Source organism: Macaca fascicularis, chromosome 8, assembly GCF_037993035.2.
Source record: "Macaca fascicularis isolate 582-1 chromosome 8, T2T-MFA8v1.1".
Taxonomy (NCBI): Eukaryota; Metazoa; Chordata; class Mammalia; order Primates; family Cercopithecidae; genus Macaca; species Macaca fascicularis.
The window spans coordinates 128,540,070-128,564,668 of NC_088382.1; the positions used below are offsets into that span (position 1 = coordinate 128,540,070).

General features: G+C 37.6%; 1 protein-coding gene across 1 annotated transcript in view; it reads right to left on the minus strand.

Annotated features, from left to right (window-relative positions):
* Positions 1-11,422: 11,422 nt before the first annotated feature.
* Positions 11,423-24,599, minus strand: part of TNFRSF11B (TNF receptor superfamily member 11b) — a 28,016-nt gene continuing 14,839 nt past the window's right edge. Inside the window, exons 2-5 of the mRNA XM_005563976.5 lie at positions 20,701-21,070; positions 16,508-16,699; positions 14,257-14,481; positions 11,423-12,623 (exon numbers count right to left, since the gene is read on the minus strand). Coding sequence (XP_005564033.3) covers positions 12,235-12,623; positions 14,257-14,481; positions 16,508-16,699; positions 20,701-21,070 — 1,176 coding nt within the window. The 3' untranslated portion in view covers positions 11,423-12,234. The remainder of the gene's footprint in view (positions 12,624-14,256; positions 14,482-16,507; positions 16,700-20,700; positions 21,071-24,599) is intronic.

Consider the following 24,599-nt stretch of genomic DNA (forward strand, 5'->3'; position numbering starts at 1 on the left):
GATATATTCTTTTGGCTAGAGAGAAAAATCTGACCCAGACCCCACAAATAGCAGATTTATATTACATTTAAAACCATTACTCCTGGAATCCTGGCCAGTAGATTTCTGTTTTTCAGAATTTTTACTTTTTCTCTTTTGACTCTTGATGTCTTCACATTTCAGGGGTTATACTTGACTTCTGAAGCTTAAATCCAAAGGTATAATCAAAATAGATAATTGGTAGTATGTATAAAACTTGAGATGGTTGAGACTAAGAGATTAGGCAAATGTTGTGCCCAGTCTAAGCAGTAAACAGGTGTACAAGTCCCAATAAATGGGTGGTGGATGTCAGGGGAAGTCAGCTGCTGAAGCTGTTAGGATTTAATGAAGTGATAATGATGTAATAAATGAGCAGTGGAGGTCAGGGAGAGTCAGCTAATTGGGTCATTGAGATTTAATGAGATGATGTCTATAATTGTCTTAAGTGTAGGGCTGTGCACCTTGCAAGTTCTCAAAAAATGACATTTACTATGAGTACCGAAGTCAATGAGGGAGCAATAGCAAATCAGTACAAGATGAATCAGTAATCTCTTGTTTTTTGACTTTATAAAACATTGCTTTCTAGGAATCTAGCTGGGCCCAGAATATGGGGCTACAAGGAAAGCATTGAATAAATGATGTGATGATTATTTTCATTACCATACAAAAAGTATGGTAATGGTTATATACCAATGGTAACCTTGGCATTTAATCAAAGTTATATACAATATACTGTTGGTATATTTAACTTTTGGTTAAATACCAAAAGTATGGTAATGGAAATAACATGGTATCAGGTAAACTGATAAGTACAATGTCAGATTATAAAGTGCAACAATAGATGCATACACCCAAATAGGAAAGACTAGTTTTTCACCACCTTTATTAAGAGAAGTGCAGAGTCAAATGAATCTTAGTTGGACTGATGGGTTCTAAGTTCTACTGCTAGATGTGTAATTCAATTTCTTGCAGATTTATCTGGATCCTTAAAGATAATGCAAAATGATAGTTCCTGAAATTGCCCAGTGAGAATCCCAGCAACCCATTTCTGACCCACAGAATCAAAATCAGCTTGGAAAACAAATTAGTAACCTCTTGAACAAACTTCCCAAATGATTCATATGATCAGTTAAGTTTGAAAAACACTGGGCTAGTTTTAGCTAGAACTGGGCTAACATCTCCTGTGCCATGCTGTAAAATTTCAAGAGAGTGGAAGTTTTTACTAGTTAGGAAGCCATTTTCTCCCAGTCCCAATTCCAGAGTAAGAGCTATGGGTTCCACCAGCACACACGCTCTGTTTCTCTCTCTCTGTCTGTCTCTATCTCTGTGCACATCTGTGTGCTTGTGTGTGTGTGTGTATGGAATCAATACAGTAATAAGATATTTAAAGTTGTTAAATCCAAAGTTACCACCCTCCAACATGGTTTTGGGTATAGCTGGAGCAAAGTAGGAGGAATGAACAGATGACCTCATTATCTCTTAGAAACCTATGATTCCATGAAAATGATACAGGTTTTATGCATGATTTGCCCTGTTTACCTCGAAATGTCTGAAGTCAGTGAGTCATAAAAAACCAAAATTGCTATAGAAATGTCAATTTGGAAGACATCTTTGTTTTAGTTAGAAGGATTTTTGTGGAAATATGACTTAAGCCTTTGTATTTCAAAAGATGAGGTATATTTCCCTGGGAAAAGACTCAAGAAAACACAAGGAAATGGAAGATTTATTTTCTATTAAATACTTGGAAAAAGACAGAAGTCTCAATCCATTAGTCACAACCAAATGCCCAGTGATGAAATTGCTCCTCTTATGACTCTTCTGGAAAGATTAATGGCTGTTTAATCTGACCCTTCCTTTCCACTCTGTGCTTCCACCTCCAGTCTGAGTTGTCTGTTTACTCATGACAGCTCTAATAGTCAACCACGTGTTTTAATTGTCTCCAGCTTATTTCTGCTCTGATCCATTCGACATCCCTGTGCCAAAAGAATCTTTCAGAAAAGCTGCTTTACAACTAATATCAACTTCAATAGTTCCCATTGTGTTTATAGATAAATATTATAGAATTAAAGATTCTCAGGTGGATAGCACCTCACAAATCATGACAGTTAGCTCCTCAAACCCAAAGATCTGTGTCTGACATTCAAGGCCTTCTTATGTACTCCATATATTAGTCAGGACTCTTGTTTACAAGAGAGGGACAGAAACTGTCTTGGGTAAAAAGGCAAATTCAAAATGATTCACAAAACTAAAAATGTGGAAGAAAAGATATGGCTAGAACCAAGGGCCTGAACATTAGGATTCTTTGCCTATCTCTTCTCCCTAGTTTTAGATTTCTCTCTCTTTGGCTCTGGCATCTTTAGGTTGAACATCTTTACATCTTTTCATTAAACAGAAAAAAAAAATCATTTTTAAGTAATTCCAAATGTACAGATCCTAAGAAAGGTCTCTGATTGAATATCTTGGGTTAGAGTTGGGGTAAGGTTGAGAATTATCAGTCCCCATTGGAAATATATGGATAAGTTGAGAGGATGTGAGAGAACAGTTTATTAAAAGACAAAGGTATTTAGCAAACAGAAATGAAGGTTTCTGGATAGATAAAGCAATTACTTTTATCTACTACAACCCGCAGTGTATTATCAATCAGCTTCTACAAGCTTATTTTATACTAGTCATTGAATTTTTCTTTTTCTTTCTGAGACAGAGTTTTGCTCTTGTCGCCCAGGCGGGAGTACAATGGTGTGATCTCGGCTCACTGCAACTTCCGCCTCCTGGGTTCAAGTGATTATCCTGCCTCAGACTCCCAAGTAGCTGGGATTACAGGCACCTACCACCACGCCCTGCAATTTTTGTATTTTTAGTAGAGACGGGGTTTTACCATGTTGGCCAGGCTGGTTTCCAACTCCTGACCTCGTGATCCACCCGCCTCGGCTTCCCAAAGTGCTGGGATTACAGGCGTGAGCCACTGCACCCAGCCCTTACTGAATTTTTACACAAACCACATGGATCTAACCAGTGTTTCCCCAACATGTTACATATATTTTTCCTACAAAACCTAGCTGAAGTTACTGCTTCTTGGTCTGTCCTAAGGTTCAGAGATGACATTTGATGACTGTGCCCTGTTTATACAACTCAATTGGCACTAAGCACATACCATCTGGTATTAGTAAACATTCTTTCATGTGTATATCCTGTTTCCCCAGCTAGATTATAACCATCTTCAGAACAGATATATTTAAACTCAGGTAGAGAGAAAATTGCTGCTGGCTATTTTTTTTTTTTTGAGACGGAGTCTCGCTCTGTCCCCCAGGCTGGAGTGCAGTAGCCGGATCTCAGCTCACTGCAAGCTCCACCTCCCGGGTTCACGCCATTCTCCTGCCTCAGCCTCCCGAGTAGCTGGGACTACAGGCGCCCGCCACCGCTCCCGGCTAATTTTTGTATTTTTTTAGTAGAGACGGGGTTTCACCGTGTTAGCCAGGATGGTCTCGATCTCCTGACCTCGTGATCCACCCACCTCGGCCTCCCAAAGTGCTGGGATTACAGGCTTGAGCCACCGCGCCCGGCCGCTGCTGGCTATTATTAAGGTTAAATCCCTGTTTTATAATTTCCTAGTTTGGGAAAGAGAAATTTGAAACATAACAGCAAGGAAGTCATAAAAATTGGAGCCTAGTTGTATTCAACACCAACAATTGGAATTACACTAATTGAACAAATAGTAGCCATTGGGAACCCTTGATCAAGGTAAGAGAATAGTACAAGTTTGTCCCTCAGATTGAGTTTAGGCATTAATTCAGGAAACAACTCTGAAGGTACTAAGTATTTTAGAAAGGAGATATTTCCAGGGCTATAGAGCTCCACATTGGTAAAGAAGGTCTTAGAATTCTCTCCTATCAGAGCGCTCGCTCTCTTGCTCTCTCGCTCCCTCACACTCTCACACACAAAATCATCTCTATGCCCATTTGCAAATAACTTCTGTTTGAGAATAATTTTACACATTACAAATTAAAACAACCTAAAACTCGATGCTCTTGAATGTAGTAGTGGTTTGCAACTGTATCTCTTGCTTAGAACTACATTGTCTTGAGTACTCAAAAACCTTTTCTTTTCAATAATTAACAAATGAGATTTTCAATGTATGAATCAAAAACTGAAGCTAGTCTATTGAATAAGATAATGAAAATAACACATGAAAATTTTTAGTGGACTTCATAAAATGTTTTGCTAACACATCTAGAATAAAGACTTCAATATTGTTTCTTAGTTTTGATATTTTAGACTGTAATATTAATCTACAAAATATTTCACAACTTGCATAGGTTTCTAGATGAACAAGGGGACACAGTAGATCTGGACTCATGGAAATAATTTTAACTCTAAATCAATCTTTTACATCAAGTCTTTAAACAATGAAATTGACTTGATATGTTCTGGCCGCCACCCTGGTATGTATAAAACTGGAAAGTGTAGACAGCAAATATTAGTGATGTTCCAAAACTAATGACAGAAAAGATCAAATTCAAGTTCAAAATCATGGCTTTCAAAAACTCATTGGAGAACTGAGGTCACAGAACAAATAACAGGCCCCAAATCTAAGGGACAGTGACTCTGGGGAGAGAGGAGGTACAAATGAGTACCTATCTGAGATTGATACACTGGACACCAGTAGGAAGAATTCAGTAGACTAGCTGAAAAATCAATATAGGCCTAGTGTGGGTTGATGGAACAGCGTAGATATCCCTGGGTGTTAGAAAAAATGTGGGAATCTGTAGCCTTTTGCAGGATCTTTCTCCATTAACCCATTAAGCACTCAAAATAAAGATCAGAAAGAGTCATGCAATCTTGGAGAGCAGTCGTCCTGCATGAGAGCAACAAATATCACTCAAAAGTGTTTATGGAGGGAAAGCAAAACTACTGACTTTAGGATATTGGTGACCACTCATTGCAGCTGAGGAAAGGGAACAGGATGGAGGAAATAGAAGTGTATTCCTAGGAAGAACGGCCAGATTAAGTGCGGAGCCAACAAATATAGCCAAGAGAAAGGCAGGAGAGCTGAAAAGGCCATGCATCCCAGGGAAACAGACATACTTAACCTTAATGAGAACAACAGAGACTGTACCTGACACCCTTTACTGTGAAGCTAAGAAGCTTCGAATAACAAGTAACAGCGTAATGCCATTGAGAGAGGGATAGGAGAACAAGAACGTACAAAGAGAACCTCTTTGATGCACAGTTTAAAGGTAGACCTAAGACTCAGAATCAAGCAAACATTGCTCTGGTATATATCCACCACCATAGAAATAAGCTATCTATAGGAATTTGAAATCTGTAGTTCACTGAGTATAACCATAGCAACAACAACAAAATCATAAAACCTGTCCAATTTTCACTTGGATTAACGCAAAGCCCTCCATTAAGGTTCTAGAAGGAGGAAAGAAAGGCATGCCCATTTCCAGGTATAAAAAACATCTCCCAGACTTTCCTAACCTGCCAAACTTTTAACAACAACAACAAAATTATGAGGCATGCTAAAAGGCAAGAAAAACCAACACATTCCCAAGTAACCAAGCAACCACTAAATAACTTCAAGACTTACTATAAAGCAAGTGTAATTAAGATAGTGTGGCACTGGTGAAAAATATAGACTTACTAAGTTAATGGAACAGATTACAGAACCCAGAAATATCCCCGCACAAACATTTCAACCAATTTTTGACAAAAATGCAAAGGCAATTCAATGAAGAAATGCTAACCTTTTCAACAAATCACACTGAAACAATGGGCCATCCATATGCAAAAAGAAAAGAGAAGAATGTCAACATATATTGTACAAAAATTAACTCAAAATGGACCCTATACCTATATTTGAAATGTGAAGCTATGAAAAAAACAGAAGGAAATCTGTGGGTCTGTTGATGAGTATGTAGATATGACACCAAAAGCACAATTCATTAAAAGAGAAAGATCAACTGTACCAACATTTAAAACTTTTGCTCTGTAGAACACACAGTAAGAGTATTAAAAGGTAAGCCCCAGATTAAGCAACTATGTTTGTAAATTGTACACTTGAAAGTCTTGTACCCAGAATATGCAAAGTACTCTTAAAACTCAACAATTAGAAGAAAATAAACAATATAACTTTAAAAATGGGCAAAAGATCTTGACTGACATTTCACCAAAGAAGATATATAGATGGCAAATAAACATGAAAAGATGCTCAACATTATTAGTATTATATAATAAACTGTCCTCAAAATTTATATGTTAAAACCCTAACCCTCATCATGTATTTGGAGATGGAGGTTATATGGAGATAATTAATTTTAAGCGAAGTCATAAGGGTGGGATCCTAATCACATAGTACTGGTGTTCTTACGAGAAAGAGACATGAAAGATCTCCCTCTGCATGTGCACAGAGGAAAGGCCATGTGCAGACACAATGCGAAGGCAGTCATCTAGAAACCAGGAAAAGAGGCTCCGCCGGAAACCAAGCCTGAAGGAACAATGACCTTGAACTTCTGGCCTCCAGAAATGTGGGAAGTAAATTTCTGTTGTTTCAGCACCCAGTCTGTGGTATTTTATTATGGCAGCCCCAGTAAACTAATTCAATTAGTCATTAGACAAATGCAAATTAGGAGTACAATAAGATCCCACGAAACAATGTAAGAATGGCTAAAAAATAAATAATAAAACCTGACAAAATGAGGTTGCGGCAAGAATGTAAAACAATAAGAATTCTCGTTTATTGTTGGAGGAAAAGCAAAACAGTATAGCCAAATTGGAAAAGAGTTTGGCAGTTTCTTATAATTAAACATAAACTTATCATATAACCCACCAATCTCATTCCTTGGTATTTACCCAAGTGGGTTGAAAATTTATGTTCACATAAAAATTAGTGTGCAAAATTGATAGTAACTTTATTCATAATCATCTCAAATAGCAAATAACTACGATCTACTTCAACAGGTGAATGGAAAACCAAAACAATGGTCATCTAATAGAATGTTACTCAGAAAGACAAAAGAGCAAACTATTAATTCACATAGCAATATGAATGGAATCTCTAATGCATTTTGCTATGTGAAAATAGTCACAAAAAATGGCAACATATTGTATGATTCACTTTATGTAACATTTTAGAAAAGGCAAAATTATAAGAATGGGAAACAGTTCAGTGATTGCTAGAAGTTGATAGAGGGGGCACAGACTAACTACAAAGGAGCTACCCAGAGACCTTGTTAGGGTAATGGAACTGTGATGTATGGCAATATGTTGGAGAATACATGATTTTATGCTGTTGTCAAAACCTTTGGTTTGCCACAAAAAGTATTTAATTGTATGCAAATTTAAAAAATCATTCAGGTTATAGGGGGATTCTCCAGGATAGAATGTAGACTGTAAGAATTAAATATAACTGTTTCAATATATGACATAACTTCACAGAAGGGGTGAGGACAAAAGAGCTGGCCCAAGTGACTTTGAAAAATGTTTTGAATGCATACTGTAATGCTGAAGATGAAAAGAACTGTAAAATAATACTGTATTCTAGTTGATAAATTTGTTTCTCACAGAGATACCTGTTAGAAAATCTGAAAATACTTTACATGCCTTTGTGGTTAACAAATAAATAAATTACATATAATGTGAGCCATGTTACTCACTCTCAGAAGGATGACACAAAAAATCAGGGAGAAGGAGAGTGAAGGCTGGAATGAACCCAGTGACTTATATAGCTGTGTGTATTACATAGAATATATATGTATATAGATATAGAAATAAGTATGTGTAAACATACATGGGTTAACATACATATTATTTACTAGCTCTGTCTACTGAGATGGCCTAGAAGCAGTGATACCTCAGTAGCAAAGAGCACACCTAGCACCTGGATTGTGGTTTTTAAAATACCATTTTAGAATAAAAAGAAAAATGCCTGGTTCTAGAGTTAGGGAAGAAGAAATGCAAGATGAGCATGGAGAATCTACTAGTGTCAGAAAACACGAAATGCCCAAGAAAATAAGGATGGGGAGGGCATATTGAAAGGGCACAAGAGTCAATGGCCAAAGCTGAAACAATTTGAGCAACATAAATAGTGATATTATTGGAATATAATCCAAAGAATAACATTAATTTTCTTGAGTCCATAAGCATATAAATAAATGATTGACACAAATAGGCAGAAGAGAATGAAAGCACTTAAATGTAGGGGGCATGAGGGAAATAAGAAAATCGCCGTTAGAAATTCACAATAACAGTTGCTGCAGGCAAGATTGATTGATGAATGCTAAAATTAGTGGAAGAATCTTTGAGAAATGGTATTTTCAGAGCCTCCAAGACTCTCTTCCCTAAAGTGACTAAATCTGTGGTAGTTTTAATACATTAACGCAAATTCCTTGGTATCTCCTTCTCCAATATGAAGAGTTTAATTCTCCTTTCCTTGAGTGTGGGCTAGATCTAATGATCTAACAAATAATTCTAATGAATAGAGTATACAAAGGGAAAAATAGTAACTTTACGGTGGAAAAACCTGGCAAAGCCATTTTAACCAAGTCATCACATTTAAATTAACATCAACAGTAATTAGTCATGCTGATATGGTTGGCTCCCGATCAGATGCAATGAGAAGAGTTATGGATTTCACAATATTCTTTCCCAAACTCATAATCTCAGTCTATTCCTGAGAAAACATCACAAATACACAAATTGAAGGATATTTTACAAAAGAACTGACCGCTTCTCTTCAAAAAGTGCCAAGTTGAGGAAAGACAACATAGACTGAAAAACTGTCACAGATCACAGGAGACTAAGAAGAGATGATAACGAAATGCAACATGGGCTCTTTATTTGGTCTTGAAACAGAAGATGAATACCACTGGAAACACTGGGAAAATCTCAGTAAAGTTGGCAGTTTAGTTAATAGTATCAGACTAAGAATTTTTTTTAATAAGTGAATAATGGTTATGAAAAATGATAATTTTAGAGGAGGCCGGGTGAAGGGTATACTAGAAAACTACTTACTATCTTTTCAGTGATTCTGTAAATCCAAAATGAATTCAGAATTAAATTTAAAAATATATATATATAGGCCAGGCACGGTGACTCACGCCTGTAATCCCAGCATTTTAGGAGGCCGAAGCGGACAAATCACGAGGTCGGGAGATCGAGACCATCCTGGCCAACGTGGTGAAATCTCGTCTCTACTAAAATACAAAAAATTAGCCAGGAGTGGTGGCACGTGCCTGTAGTCCCAGCTACTCAGGAGGCTGAGGCAGGGGAATCGCTTGAACCCAGGAGGCGGAGGTTGAAGTGAGCCAAGATCGTGCCACTGCACTCCAGCCTGGTGACAGAGCAAGGCTCCATCTCAAAAACAAAAACAAAACAAAACAAAAAAAGCACTGGTATGATATTTACAAATTTTATTTCCCTTGAAAGAGAAGTTCAAGGTAAACTGAACCCAAAGGAGCAGCCAGGGAGGCCGATCAAAGAAGCATTTGAATAATTTAGCCTTGATGCCATGAATTTTCAAACTTTTCTTAAACTTTGTGGAGTTGCGTAGGCCATTTCATTTTCTGCAAAGAACTTTGAGGGAAGAACTGGAGCTGCTGAAGGGAAAATGAGGCCTAATAGTTAACTCTTGGCCTTCTGCTTCTACTATCAGCATGTAATTTCCACCACTTTTGTCATGTCCAGTATTGCAACATTGGGAGGCTGTTACCCAGGTTAGAGCCTCTTGACTTCACTTTCACTTTTCATTTTTCCAGGTTTATGAGTCTGCGTGATATTTACCTAGACATACTCTTCTATCAAGGTGGCCATAACTGATCTAATTTCACAAATCTGCTTTCACAGGGATGGTCTGTGTCAACTCTAAATTTTAAGTCATAGTAAAGTGAGGAAGGCAATAATACACTAGGAACGGATAGGAAGTAATTTCTGGGCCCCATTCACAATGATATCTTCTTCTCGGGAAGTACAACTGATAAACAAGGACAGACACTCAATGGCCATGCCTTTACATCAATCAACCTAAGATTGTTAGAGTCTCCTTCCTGGGAATTTGGAACTAAAAGATACAAAGATGTTTGACTAGGAGGAAGAGTTGGACCTTCTGCCCCAAAGGACCCAGAGTTCTAGAGAGGCCTGTTTTGCGCCTACTTGTCTCCATCCTCTGGTGCCAGCTTCCTTACCATCATTGCCTCATTGAGGCATAGCTAGATTTTTCTTACAACAGTCTCTCCCCTCTTACTTCAACTTCTTCTTCTGGGGATAGGGGGAACTGGTGATATTGAAGATGACTAATTGCTATGTTACGGGTTTGAGTTGCATTTGGCTATAAAACAATCTTGTTTGGAAAAGTATATGGGGGAGAGGACCTCTTCCCACACACTCCTTGAGACAGATACCAAATGGTCTGTGATCTTGTTTGCAAGAGATTCTGCTGGCCAAACGCCTAAAGATAAAGGTGGGATGGCCTTCAGATTGTATCAGCTTAGCTAGCATTGCTAAGCAACTGTTGCCAGCTCTGAAAGTAAAAAATTTTGAGCCAACACGCCCCGGCCTCCTGCCACACACAAAAATTGATTCTGCTCTTTTTAAAGCTTGGATGCCATCTTTGTTAGTGTCCTGTGGCTGCTGCAGCAAATTACCACAGACCGCATGGTTTCAAACGATAGAAAGTTATTCTCTGACAGTTCTGGTGGCCAGAATTGCAAAATCCAGATGTCAGCAGAGCCCCACTCCCTACAGAGACTCCAGCAGAGTGAGGGCAGCCCGTTACTGGCTGCTGTTAGCTTCCTCGACTTACAGCTATATGACTTCCACCTCCGCCTCTGTCTTCACATCATCTTTTCTTCTGTTTGTCTGCTCTGTGTGTCTCATAAAGACACTTGTCATTGGATTTATGGCCCACCTGAATAACCCAAAATGCTTTCTTCATCTAAAGATCTTCAACTTAATTAAAATGACACTTTTTCTAAATAAGGAAATGTTCACAGCTTCTGCGAATTGTGAAAATATCTTTTGGGCGACCACCATTCAACTCAGTCAATATACTACTCTTCCAATTATTTTTTTTTTTTCTTAAACTTAATAGTGCTAGTTTCTCTTATTTGCTACCAAAATAGCTTACATAGCTTGGTGTCTCAGGGTTAGTGGCAGCAGTTATAAGTGGCTTGCACTATCTGTAATCTAAGGCTGACTTCAGAAGTTCTCCAGTTTTAGTGTAATACGAATTACTTTGGAACTTGTTAAAAATGCAAGTTTCTGTTCTCATTGCCAGAGTTTTTCAACAAATTGGTCCAGGAATCTGCATGTTTAACACTTCCCAGATGTTCCTGGTGATAACAGGGATATTATGAAAGCTCAGACCCATTAATGTCCCATTCAAATAAAAGCAATAGAAAAAGCAATAAAAAATAATTTGAAAACTTTAATAATGTCATTTATATAGTTATAAAACCAAAAAATCTTTTAAATAAGGTACATTCAATTTCTCAGAGCATCTAATATTCAGATAATTTATATTTCATACGTTTTTCCAACATTAAACAATTGACTAAATAATGCATTTTCTATAAAATGATATTACAGCTTATACAGATAAAATTATAAAAATACTCCACACAGAAAAAAATGGCAGTACCTATTAGAAAAATGCTACAAACTTTCCATTAAAAATATATTTTTATCTCTTTCATTTGTCATAATAAACAGAATATAATTTTTTCTAAAATTAAGTCATACCATTTCTTTATAGGATGATATGTACAAATCTTATATCTGAATGAATATAAATAGCAATACTGTAATAGTGTTACAGATATATTAGTAACTTTTACAGAAAAAAATATGGCTTTCTAATAAAAGCCTCTAGCATAGCTGAACTCTCAAAGCTATTTAAGTTAGACATTCCCATATTTAGTAAGGCACAATGGAGTCTAATTTTTTTTTGTAAATTTCCAGTTGAATTACTGCAAGCAGTAATAAGGCAAAATACAGTCAGTAGATAACGGACCAGATCTGACAGTTAGATAAACCATTTGGGGTTTATTGGAGGAGATGTTAGTTCTTTCTCCACATCATAGTTTCTTTTAGTACCCTGTGGCAAAATTAGTCATTGGTAATGAGAAAGATATCACCGAACGCCTCAAATGCCTGAGAAACAGTTTACTCATCCATGGGATCTGGCCAATTGTGAGGAAACAGCTCAATGGCCATTTCCAGTTATAAGCAGCTTATTTTTACTGATTGGACCTGGTTCCCTATCATTTCTAAAAATAACTTCTGATACAATTTGTACATTGTGAAGCTGTGAAGGAACCGGATGGTCTTCTTCAGACTCTGAGTGACAGTTTTGGGAAAGTGGTACGTCTTCGAGTGCTTTAGTGCGTGCATTAGACCCTTCAAGGTGTCTTGGTCGCCATTTTTTATTCTCCATAAGCTGAGCAGCTTCAGGATCTGGTCACTGGGTTTGCATGCCTTTGTTGTTTTCTCGATGTCTTCTGCTCCCACTTTCTTTCCAGGTAAGCTTTCCATCAAGCTACGAAGCTGCTCGAAGGTGAGGTTAGCATGTCCAATGTGCCGCTGCACACTGTTTTCACAGAGGTCAATATCTGCATAAAGCAAAAGCCCAAAGAAGTATTCACATCATTTATATTCATCCAATACCATCATAAAACCAGCCTGAGGCAAAAGGTTCTCACAGAATTTCATAATTATATTTTAATGATAACCTTTTCTTTTTTTGAGGGGGGGTTAAGTGACACCATTTATTTCTAAGAACTGAGATAAATATTTTTTGTTATAATAGGATAATATGCTATATATTCTTGGCATCCAATGAAACTTTGGAAGAAGCCCCTGAGTTTGAAAATTAACAGTAGAAAATAAGGTACATCACTCTCAGTTTTCTAAGAAAAAGTTTGAGAAATTAAAACCATACCATTTCAGAAAAAAAGGAAAGTATTCAAGTTAGCTGCTTTGTAATATAAAGTTTCATTCGTAGGAGCTAGTTAATAAGTTCATTGCTCTAACTAGTCTTTAAAGAATACACATAGCACCAGAGGACTACCTCCATGAGGAGGATATCTGAAAACCCAAAGACATGAGGTCAAGGAACTAAAGGAGACACACAGCCTAGAGAATATTTCAGTAATAAGCTAGGGTACAAACCTAAGAGGGAGGAAATAACATTTCTATTAATGACATGAGTCATTTAGTATCTGTGAGCCCTAAGGCAAATCAGTTCATCTTTCTGCGTTAAAATATCCTCATTTATAACATAGGGAATTTGGTCGCTTCCAATTCTAACAGTCTCTGATTTTCTCTTTTCTTTTGGCTTCAGGGCTAATTATACTTTCAAAGAATACTTTTGGTTTGCCTAAAACAGAATAAAAGTTTACTCTTTGCATGAACAAAAGCATTCAGCTCTCAAAGATGTTGGTCTCATAAAATTTGTTACCTCGGATTCAGACACTTAAAGTTTTTTAGGGTAGTGCAAGACTATACAGTCACTTAACTACTGGTGAGGACCAGAATGAATTTCTCATTGACCCTGTCTGCATTATGGAAACCCTCCCTCCTTTTAAATCTAGCATGTCCTCCCAATGCTTACTGAAGTTAGAACTCTATCCATCATGTGTCCTAAAACTTACAGTCCACACTGGATGAAACTGCTTTTCTTCAGATTCTTTCCCACTTCTCTCCCTATCTCTCTTTATTTCTCTCTCTCACCATTTCTAATGGAGAATCTTTATATAAACCTATAAAATGTGAGAATGTTTTGCTTTAGCTTTTTCCTACAAGAGTCTCATTTTTCAGACTTTATCTCATTAATTCTCATAACATATGCTATTAAAATAATTTTAATACAGGCCATATCATGAGGATTAATAAGAGGATATTTGTAAGCTACCTAGAGCCTACCTGGAGAAAATTACCAAGTAAATACGACAGAGCTTCTTGGTAGAGATGCAATGTAAGATTCAAAGTTGTTATAGAGCTTCTCCTTGGTAGTCTAGAAGGACTGCTTACAGAAGAGTTAAGGGATCTGAAAGCAGATTCCCTGAGATATGGTCCTGCCTTCAAATGCATTTCTCTTCTCTTAGAGTGTTCAACATACTTTACAAGGAAACTGAGGAGCAGGGGTGAGAACAAAATCTTGTATAACTATTTTTGGAATCACATCTACATTATCAGTTGGTGGAAACTTTTTCAGATTGATCTTTATATTTTCGATTATCTTACCTTGGATGATCTTCTTGACTATATCTTGGTCTTTGTTTTGATGTTTCCATAACTTCAGCAGCTGGAAAGTCTGTTCCTGTGAGCTGTGTCGCCGTTTTATCCTCTCTACACTCTCTGCATTTACTTTGGTGCCAGGCAAATTGTCTACCAAGACACTAAGCCAGTTAGGTGTAAACTTTGTAGGAACAGCAAACCTGAAGAATGCCTCCTCACACAGGGTAACATCTAAAGAAAGGTTAGAAAACCAAGAAGATTTACTCAACAATTGGATTTCTGAAAGTCTATTCAATATCAACAAAAACAAAAAACCAACACAATTGAATTTTCCAAGATAAAATATGCTAAAATGCAAAGTTTGAATAAATCAAGCTTTTGTTGGCTGGTCTTAGTGGCAGAGACCAGCTAAGCTTATGTGCCTTCTAATGTTCTTTCTTGGGCATTGTTTTCAAGAGAAAGTTTAGTAAATGTCTAATTAGAATGACATATTGCTGTAAATAAGTAACAGCCAAAAATTCTTATAAAGAATACAAATATTAACATTCTGTTAAAGGTTTACCTACTACCTACGGGGAACTTCACAATTAATGTCAAAACAAATATTATCACTGACTTAAAGGAATTTGAACAGTAATTTGGAATAATACTATGTTATTTTATGCCCACATCTAGACATATAGTTTACCTTTGGAAATAAGGCAAGAGATAGATACAGATATATAAGTAGACATTACATAGGAAAATAACCAAATATAAAACTATGTTATTTACATAGGCATTACAAAGGCCAGAGCATCTGGGTAGAGTAAGTATATCCCGGAAAACGGGAGTAATGAGGGTTTGTTTTTGGATTCATCAGACCTGGCTTTGAATACTAGTTCTGCCGTTCCCCTACCTATACTCATCTGAAGCAACTTCCACAGTGTTTTTGTAAATATTAAAGCCTCTATAGCACAGTACCACATAGTAAGTGTGCAATACATGAAAAAAGTAAAATTAAAAATGAATTAAATTAAAGAGAATGTTAAAATTTAATCACTCCTTTTAATACCACTTCCTTCATTTTTTTTTTTTTTTAGATAAGAAAACAGGCTAAATGGCTTGTGTATGATTTCAATTACACAATGAAAAAATGTTGGAACTAGGTTAGAATCTCATATATATATATCAATTCACGTTCCTATGCTTCATAAACTTCTTTGTAGTACAAAAATCTGTTTGGGCAGAGTCAAGCTGGTTTATACCATTGCTTAATTAAACACAAAAAAGCAAATAATCTTCAGTGTGATGTGTCTTTGAGTGAAGGTCTGAGATTAGTCTAGCAGTGGGAGTGACAAGGTGAACACACACACTAGCCTGATGAATTGTCATCACGACCGTGGAATGCATTCAAATAACCTGAGCTTAATACTAGTGACCTGTACCCAGTGAAGAGCTTAACACAACCAGAGTATCTTGGAACTTCCATGCAATAGATACACTAATACCGTAGGTAACAAAGCCAAGTACACATTTCTAATTTATCTTTTTTTTTTTTTTTTTTTTTTTTGAGATGAAATCTCACTCTGTTGCCCAGACTGGAGTGCAATGGTACAATCTCAGCTCACTGCAACCTCCACTTCCTGGGTTCAAGCGATTCTACTGCCTCAGCCCCGAGTAGCTGGTACTACAGGTGCCTACCATCATGCCAAGCTAATTTGTGTATTTTTTGTAGAGATGGGGTTTTACCATGTTGGTCAGGCTGGTCTTGAACTCCTGACCTCAAGTGATCTGCCCACCTCGGCCCCCAAAAGTGTTGGGATTACAGGCATGAGCCACCATGCCTGGCCTAATTTGTCATCATTTTTATATCAGTTTGCTTCTTAGTTGCCAATTTATACTTTAGCTAATCATACAGACAATCTTGAAAGTAATAACATATAACTTGAATTCTATAATTTGGACTCGACTCTCCTAATTCCATCTCAGTGGCAAACTTGACACTGCCCATCACTCATGGGTATGGGTAAGATTTGATTTCAGTGTGAAAGGAGAGAAAGTCAAGCTTTGAGGTGTTATCTGTGAGAAGATGACTTTTTGAGAGATTCCGAGTTGTAGCTTTAGCAGTGATCCATCAAGAACAGCCTTACCTGGTGAAGGTTCAAGAAAGGGAAAATGTGAGTTTGACCAAGAATGTGGCCGGAGGCCTTGTGTTCAATTCAGAGAGAGATGATACTACAAAATCGTACTAAGACATATTTTGGAATGTAATTACCTATTCCACACTTTTGAGTTGATTCACTGTTTCCAGAACATATATTGTCGTGTGTTGCATTTCCTTTCTGAGTTAGCAGGAGACCAAAGACACTGCAGTTTGTGTGTTTTCTACAGGGTGCTTTAGATGACGTCTCATTTGAGAAGAATCCATCTGGACATCTTTTGCAAACTGTATTTCGCTCTGGGGTTCCTACAGAAAATACCAAGCAATTTAGTACCTTCTCCTCAAATCCTTTCCCAGCAGATGCCCTCTTAACACAGTTTTGGAAAGACTTTTCACTTGGTTTTTACTGCTACTATTATGTTGCACAAAACTCTAGGCATTTTCATTTTTCACTTCATTAGACAGAACAAAACTTCCACTGTCATCCCCTTTGGCAGTTTCTTCTCTTTGTAATACAAATGCAAGTCAGTTTTTCTCGTTACCTACAAAATGCTCATGAAATGTTAGAGGAAAGGAAAGAAGGGTAGGGTGTTCATTAGTCCAGCCTCTGCTGAGTGGCAGTAAGGGCTTGTTGTCAGCCATATTATTCATACAATTATTCCTAGAAAATCATCAAGATAACTGCTGTGTGTCTGCTGTAATATCATTCTTCGAAATTAGTACCCATTGAATGCTGCATCATTAAATTCCAATCAGTTCCTACTGAAGTTCTTTCTTTCCTGAATCCTAATTGTGAAGCAACTCATAAGTATGCTAACCTTGAGAAGTAAAAATTTACAACATTATAATAAACTTTTGAAGGTGGCAATAAAGTTGGCCGCTGACTCAAAAGCCTAAGCCTGCAGTTAAGTTACACAGTAAACGGAAGATGATATACTATTTGCTTAAACTGTTTAAAAGAGCAGAGTCGTTAAAAATTCAGGAAGGGTGACTGCAAGGGCATTTTACTTCATGATGGAAAGATATTTGATAAATTTGAAGAAATCATTGGCAGAAAAACTTGAACCAGTCAACAACTAAAGATGCTATTAAAAATAAATGCCTTCAAGCACTTGAGTCTATTACACATGGCTAGATCATACATTCCAGTGTATCTGAACATGAAAATATCTCCATCTAGTGTAAGCTAGTTGAACAGATTTAGACTTCAATATTCAAATGTAGATTTTACAGGCCAATTCTGGCTTATGCAAGATAACAAATATGAAAGAGACAAATCAAAGCTTACAGAAAGTTATTAAACTTCATTTATAAAAAATGTCAACCTCCTACCTCATTGCATCTTTTACCAAAACCTGAAAATAAAAAGGGGGCAAAATGGATTGGTTGTAGTTTCATCTCCTGTCTCTTACCTTTCTACATGATTCATTGACCTGTAAAAATGACAAAGGGCTGGCAGAAAAAAAGAACAGGAGGGGAAACCACAGCCTAAAACCTTCACATATTAAATGTTACTTCCAGCGTTACACTGACATTATCTTAGGAACCATGTTACAAAGCAAAGAGAAGTTTTTTGTTTGTGTGTTTGTTTTTAGTACTTTCCTGCTACATCCTACTCCTTAAATGGGATCCAACTCTACACCGAATTCTACAATATCATAAGCAGAGGTGTTTGGGCAGGGATTCCATGGTGTTCTTTCATTGTTAATTTACTGAAAATAAGTGACTTGGACACCTGGACCCCGGTCTCCCTTTGTTGACTGCCATATGTTCTGCATGAAGAAGAATCTTTTTTGGGTGGAAAGGGAGGGGGGACCGCAGTGAGGACAGAGTCTCATCTGTCACCCAGACTGGAGTGTAGTAGTGGGATCTCAGCTCACCACAACCTCCGCCCCCAGGGTTCTAAGCAATTCTCCTGTCTCAGCCTCCTGAATAGCTAGGATTACAGGTGTGCACCACCACGCCCGGCTTTTTTTGTATTTTTAGTAGAGACAGGGTTTCATCATGTTGGTCAGGCTGGTCTTGAACTCCTGAGCTCAGGTGATCCGCCTGCCTTGGCCTCTCAAAGTGTTTAGATTACAGGTGTGAGCCACTGTGCCGAGCCTAAGAATCTTGTCATTCTTGAGATACGTACCTGTCGTGCATCCTAATGAAAAGTTCATATGTGTCAGATATTTCTTTTAGGTAAGTTAGCTTTTAAAGTTATTTAACAAAAAGAATCTAAGAATGACAGAACTAAGGTTTCATAATATATTCAGAAGCTTTATCTAATGACCTTCCTGAACATGACTTCCCTCTTTATAACTGATGGTACTTTTTATGAAAAAGATCTATCCATCTAAGTAATGATTTTACCTTATTACTATCAGTGGAAATATAAAAATTATAACCTGGCAGGCAAAATGTGAAATTATAATGATGGGAAATTTGGCTTTACAGTTTAGAATTCGCCATGGTTGCTATAAGTAATTCCACAGGAATTAACAGAATGAAGTAAATAAAATATGGAGAGGAGACAATCTGATTTCAAAACAGCAACAGCAACAACAAAACGGTTATTAAATACTTTTTAGAGTAACACCGCATAGTCTTTCCTTCTCTTTGGGCTGGAAACCTCTTATTTCCCAAGAGGAACCACTGTGTGGGTTTCTAGGGAGGGAGAGGTAAATAAATCCCACTGTGGTGCCAGTGTACACAGAGTAAAATGTGTACTTTTGTTCTGAGTCTTCTGGTTGCCTGCTTGCTTCATTCTACAAACAGATTTTCATACTTATTTAAGAAAGATCCTTGTTATTTCCATTATTTTTCAAAATTTTCTAGTTTCCAAGCTGCATAGCCCACGTTTAATTTTTCTACATATACAACTTACTGAATGAATTACATGGATTTGCTTTTATCAGATGGGATTCCACACCCCCACCACACACACACGATTTAGCTTAGCTTTTGAGTCCCAAAGTACCGTCCAATAAAAAGTAGGAAATAACACCAATTTCTCCCTCAGATACTCATACCAAGAGGAATTTTAAGAGACTCTGATGTAATTTGCATCTTCTGTGATTAATTTTATAAGATTCACTATTTGAGAAACTGAATAGATTTTGATTTTTGAATATGTTTCATTTGTATGCCTTTAAACCTAAAATATTGGTCATCTAATAATTTAGACTTTGTATATCACAAGTTTTGAGAGTTAAAATAGTTACAAATACTTAGCACTGATGATCCTGTTCTCAACCAGGAGCGATTTTGCCACCTGACGACATTTGACAATGTCTGAAGACGTTTTTGGTTGTCGCATGGGGGAAAGACGACTGTTATTGGTATCTAGTGGTTAAAGTCCAGGGATGCTGCTAAAATTCTACAATGCACAGGACAGCTGTCCACAAAAGGGAGCCCAGCCCAGGAATCCAGATATTTCTTAAAATATCAGTAGGGCTGAAGTTGAGAAACACTGCTTCAAATTGAGTCATCAGAATCTATACTGATTACTTCCTCCATCTAAGTAAGTGGATACTCTTAATTTTCTCAAGCTATGAAAAGTTATAGACTGCACTGAAGCTTCACAAGTGTGGTAGAAAAAAATGTGGGTTACTGGTTTAAAAGATTCAATACACATGAGCCCTAACCTATGCTGTTCAAGATGCAAAAGAGAAAGCATTTTGTTTATAGACAAGTGCTTGCTCCTGGCTTGACAATCTGTTTTGTCTAAGATAAAGAATAAGCTCATTGAAAAGATGCTGCTATAGTCTTTATCCTCCCAGACACTCAGCTCCCATGCTAAAGGAAGAACTAGACTTGTTTTTAATAATGAAATGCAATTCCCCTCACCATTCTCATTTTTTACATAATTAATTATAACTGCTTATTGTTAGCACTCCGGAGTCTCATTAATATCAGCATAATTACTCTCTTGGTATAAATTAACATTTCTGATGTTTGTCAAAAAGCACTGCAGTTTGAAGGTGTCCATGCTGAAGTGAAACACAGAGGTATAGATCAACTATCAGCAGTGCAACTCGAGTTGGTTTCTTCAAAAAACAAACAAACAATCCATCACGCATCTCATGAGAGAACAATTTGCTGCATTTGAGATTTGTCACTAAATTGCCCTGTAGTGGCAAAGTATTCCTCTGAGCAATGGTCCTTTGGAAGCAGTCCAGACATATAGTACCTACCTGGCAGGTTCCATTACCTTTGCAATTTGCTATCCTAGAATGTCATCAGAAGAAAAGTGTTCTCCTAAACTGTCACAATTATCTGACTTTGCACGATCCTAATTAATTTTGCTGCACATTGACACGTACCAGCTTGTACCACTCCAAATCCAGGAGGGCAGCTCCTATGTTTCAAGCAGAACTCTATCTCAAGGTAGCGCCCTTCCTTGCATTCGCACACACGGTTGTGGGTGCGATTGCACTCCTGCTTGACGTACTGCAGCTCCTTGCACACAGGGCTGCAGTATAGACACTCATCACTGGTGTGCCAGCTGTCTGTGTAGTAGTGGTCAGGGCAAGGGGCACACACGGTCTTCCGCTTCGCTGTACAGTGTTGTTTTAGGTAGGTACCAGGAGGACATTTGTCACATAACAGCTGATGAGAGGTTTCTTGATCATAATGAAGGTACTTTGGAGGAAATGTTTCCTGGGTGGTCCACTTAATGGAGATGTCCAGAAACTAGAAGGAGAAAGGAACGCAGTGGCATCTTAGCATGAAAATAGCATTGTTCTTATGTGCAATAGTATCATTTAACTCAAAAAGTCCTGTATTACCTTAAGCCTAATGAGATTTACCACAAAGTAAGCTTAGAAGCCATAATTTTTTGCCTCCAGGAGCTTAATCTCAAAGACCAGGAATGCAGATAGCAGTGCTATCTGCTGGATTTTACATATTAAGTAAAATCCAGGCTCAAAGACGACTGGAGTAGAAAGCCCACCAAAATAGAACTATAACACTTAGATGCACTGCTGAATTACCATGTGACCCGAAAGACACTGTCTTCTTGGGTTTCAGGATTATCTCTAGGTGAGTGAGTTGGATTAACTGGTTGTTCTCAGAACAGCTACACCAAAATCACCTGTTAAAAATGTAGATTCCTGGGATTCATATCCTTAAGTATTCTTATTCCACTGATGTGGGATTGGGCCTGGGGATTTAAAACACCTGCAGTGCTTCTGACGCCTGGGATGCATAATAAAAATTTATCTTTTCATTTATTCATTTGACAAATAATTACTGAGTCCTTCGTATGTGCCAGGCTTTGTTCTGGGCACTTGGGATACAACTCTGAATAAAAGAGGCAAGAAATCCTGCCCTTATGGAGTTAATCCAATTAGAGGAGTAAAAATAATACTTTATACTAAATTATGCAAGTATTGTTTTTTTTTAAAAAAAAAGGAGAGAGAGAGTAGGTAAAGAAGCCTGGAAACATGGAGGGGAAAATAGGGAGATTAACATTTCTAAGTAGGGTGTTCGTACTGGGGACTAAAAGATACCTCTTTCAGAAAGGATACCTCTTTCAATTTTCCTATTCTAAGACTTTTTGATTCCAAGAAAATACGGAAGAGTCGGTGATATGTGAAGGTACATGATTACAACAGTCATTCCTGTCATAATTCATGCAACAGATATATGTTGAATGCCTTCTAGGTGTCAAGCACCAGGAATATGCTGGTGAGTCAGATATGACCCCTGTTCCCATAAGCTTGCAAATCATGGAAAAGTTTCCTCAAATGTAAGGTTGATATTTTCTCTAAACATCATATTGATCAGCAGTCTTGACTCTCATAGGTGAATGACATCTAAAAAAAAATATTAAGCAAATTAAACAACCACATCTCTTCAGGTGTACTGGGATAAATTTCAGGGAGCAGGCAGGGTTCAGAAGTTTCCATACATAATGGCAGGAAGAGGCCTGTGGAGTAGGGGAAAGAGGATTTCATGGACAAGGGTGCCACTTGGAAGGACAGTTTCAAGTGGGTATTCTATCTTGTATTTTAGATCCCCAAAGGTCTTCCAGGGAGCACTGAAGTAGTTCTTCACACTAATTACAGGAATCACACGCTCAGAAGAAACTGTGTTATTTGTGTGTAGGGGGTGGTTTGTTTGTTTTTGGTACAGGGATCAACACTGACTATTTTCAGGCTTTGGGGAGGTGGTAAACCAAACAATAATTTTTTCCAAACTCTCTTTGCAGAATTCAGGAAATCTCACAGGAACCCCCTGACCTGGAAAAAGCATGCCAAGCTAGGGAAACAGCACACCCTTTTGAATTAGGGGTGGCAAAGATAAAGAATGGCCCTTTTCATAAGCATTTGAACATTTTAACTAAAGTAACTTCATTCACTTCTTACGGAAACATGGCAAGTGTTTGGGCTGATTTGACCTAATATGAGTTGATAAACCGAAAGAGGGGAATGAAACATCTCATCCAGAGTCATTGACCTCTCCACAGAGACAATTTTCAAAGAGAGGGAGTGCTATAATGTAAGGAACTCCCAACCAACAATAAGCAAAATTCAGTGCAAGCTCAGAGGTGCTTCAGTGATCTTTTCCGGACACTCCCTTGACCTGAGAGTTTCTAGTGAAAGCATCTTCTTGAATTTTCCTGGGGATTTTAATTGTCTCAGGTGGAGTGGGTTGACACTAGATTAAAGAAATGGACCAGTAGTGAGTGGCAGCTCTGGTTTGTTCTGAATCTTTCAGAAATAGATGGAACCTATTTCTTCATTCAATACACATTTATTGAGCATTCACTATGTACCAGGCATCATGGAGGGAACTTAGCATGTGGCAAGAATAAAACACAAATGGCCCTTGCCTTCAAGTGCACAGTTGAGTGAGCATGCAGACAATAATAAGAAATAATTACGGCAAATAATTACAAATAATGATCAAAGTAATGCAAGAAAGCAAGATGACATGTCTGACTTTCTTGCTAGTTTGTCATTTGAATATATACTGGGACATCTTTCAGGGCTCCTATGATATAATTAATCCTATAATATATTGGAGAATTATATATGATATATAATTCAGGGCTCCTATTGTATAAGCAATTCTCAATATTATAAAATGAGATTTCCTGATTCAACTTGCAAAAACATGTGCAAGTAATGAGAAATACTATTTTCTCTTGCTGTTCACATTCAGTTTCCTGGAAAGCCACTTTTGAGAGTTTTGTTTGCTTTCAAGAGGCCTGGCATAGAGATCCGGAGGGATTCCTTTATCTTGAGTGCCACTGCTAAGTGAGTCACATCCTGGTAGGTAGGAGTCCTAAAGGTTTTCCCCAGCAGACCTTCTCACTGGTTTCCCTTTCCCATTTCAACATGGTTCAGGTGTGCCCATTTGTTCATCAACACACGGACTCTCCTCCCTTGCCAAAAAATGAGAACAGGATGGGAAAACTCTACAGATGGTGCTTGTGATCTTCATTAGAAAAAGCCATATAAATACAGATATGACCAAGAACACTGATGCAATTTATATTTTTCTAGGTATTTGGACATGATATTGTTGGTTTCCAAAAACCATACTTCAGAAATGTGTTGCTCTTTCTTAAAGATACAGGGAGGTTGAGGTGAAGGGAACCCACAGAGAAAATGAAAAAATAAGGTCAACTTAAGAATTAGAGAGTATGTTAATGAAGGTAATGTCTCCAAGGCTATCACGTGGAATAATCATACACAGTTTTAAAACTCGGAAAGCCTTGAGAAATTACAAACTTGTTTTCAGCAAGGTCAATTGGGCCTCTGTGTTTTAGTTGAAGATTTTTCCACTTTGGTAAAAAGACAGGCTCTGTGTGGCCAAAATTGGATGTTTAGGTCTCAATCTTTGGTTAGCCCCAATTCCCACACAGAATTTCTGGACTCAGTTACTGGACAGAGGATGGGCAAGATTAATAGAGCTCTTCATCTCAGTCCTTTCTCTCGGTTTCTTCTGCTTATTTCCTGGAAAAGCAATGAAAAAGATGCCACAGGACAGATCACCTTAACATTGGATACAGCCCCTTTGCCACTTGATAATATTTTAAACCTAATAAGACCTTAAAAATTCATTTCTGTGTAAAATGCAGACCCCTGATGACCATCTGCCCAAGCTGGGACACATGCATAGGAGTGTCTGCTGAAGCATGAGGTGCTGTCTATAGAAGAAGCTACTCCGAGATGGCGCCACTGCACTCCAGCCTGGTGACAGAGCGAGACTC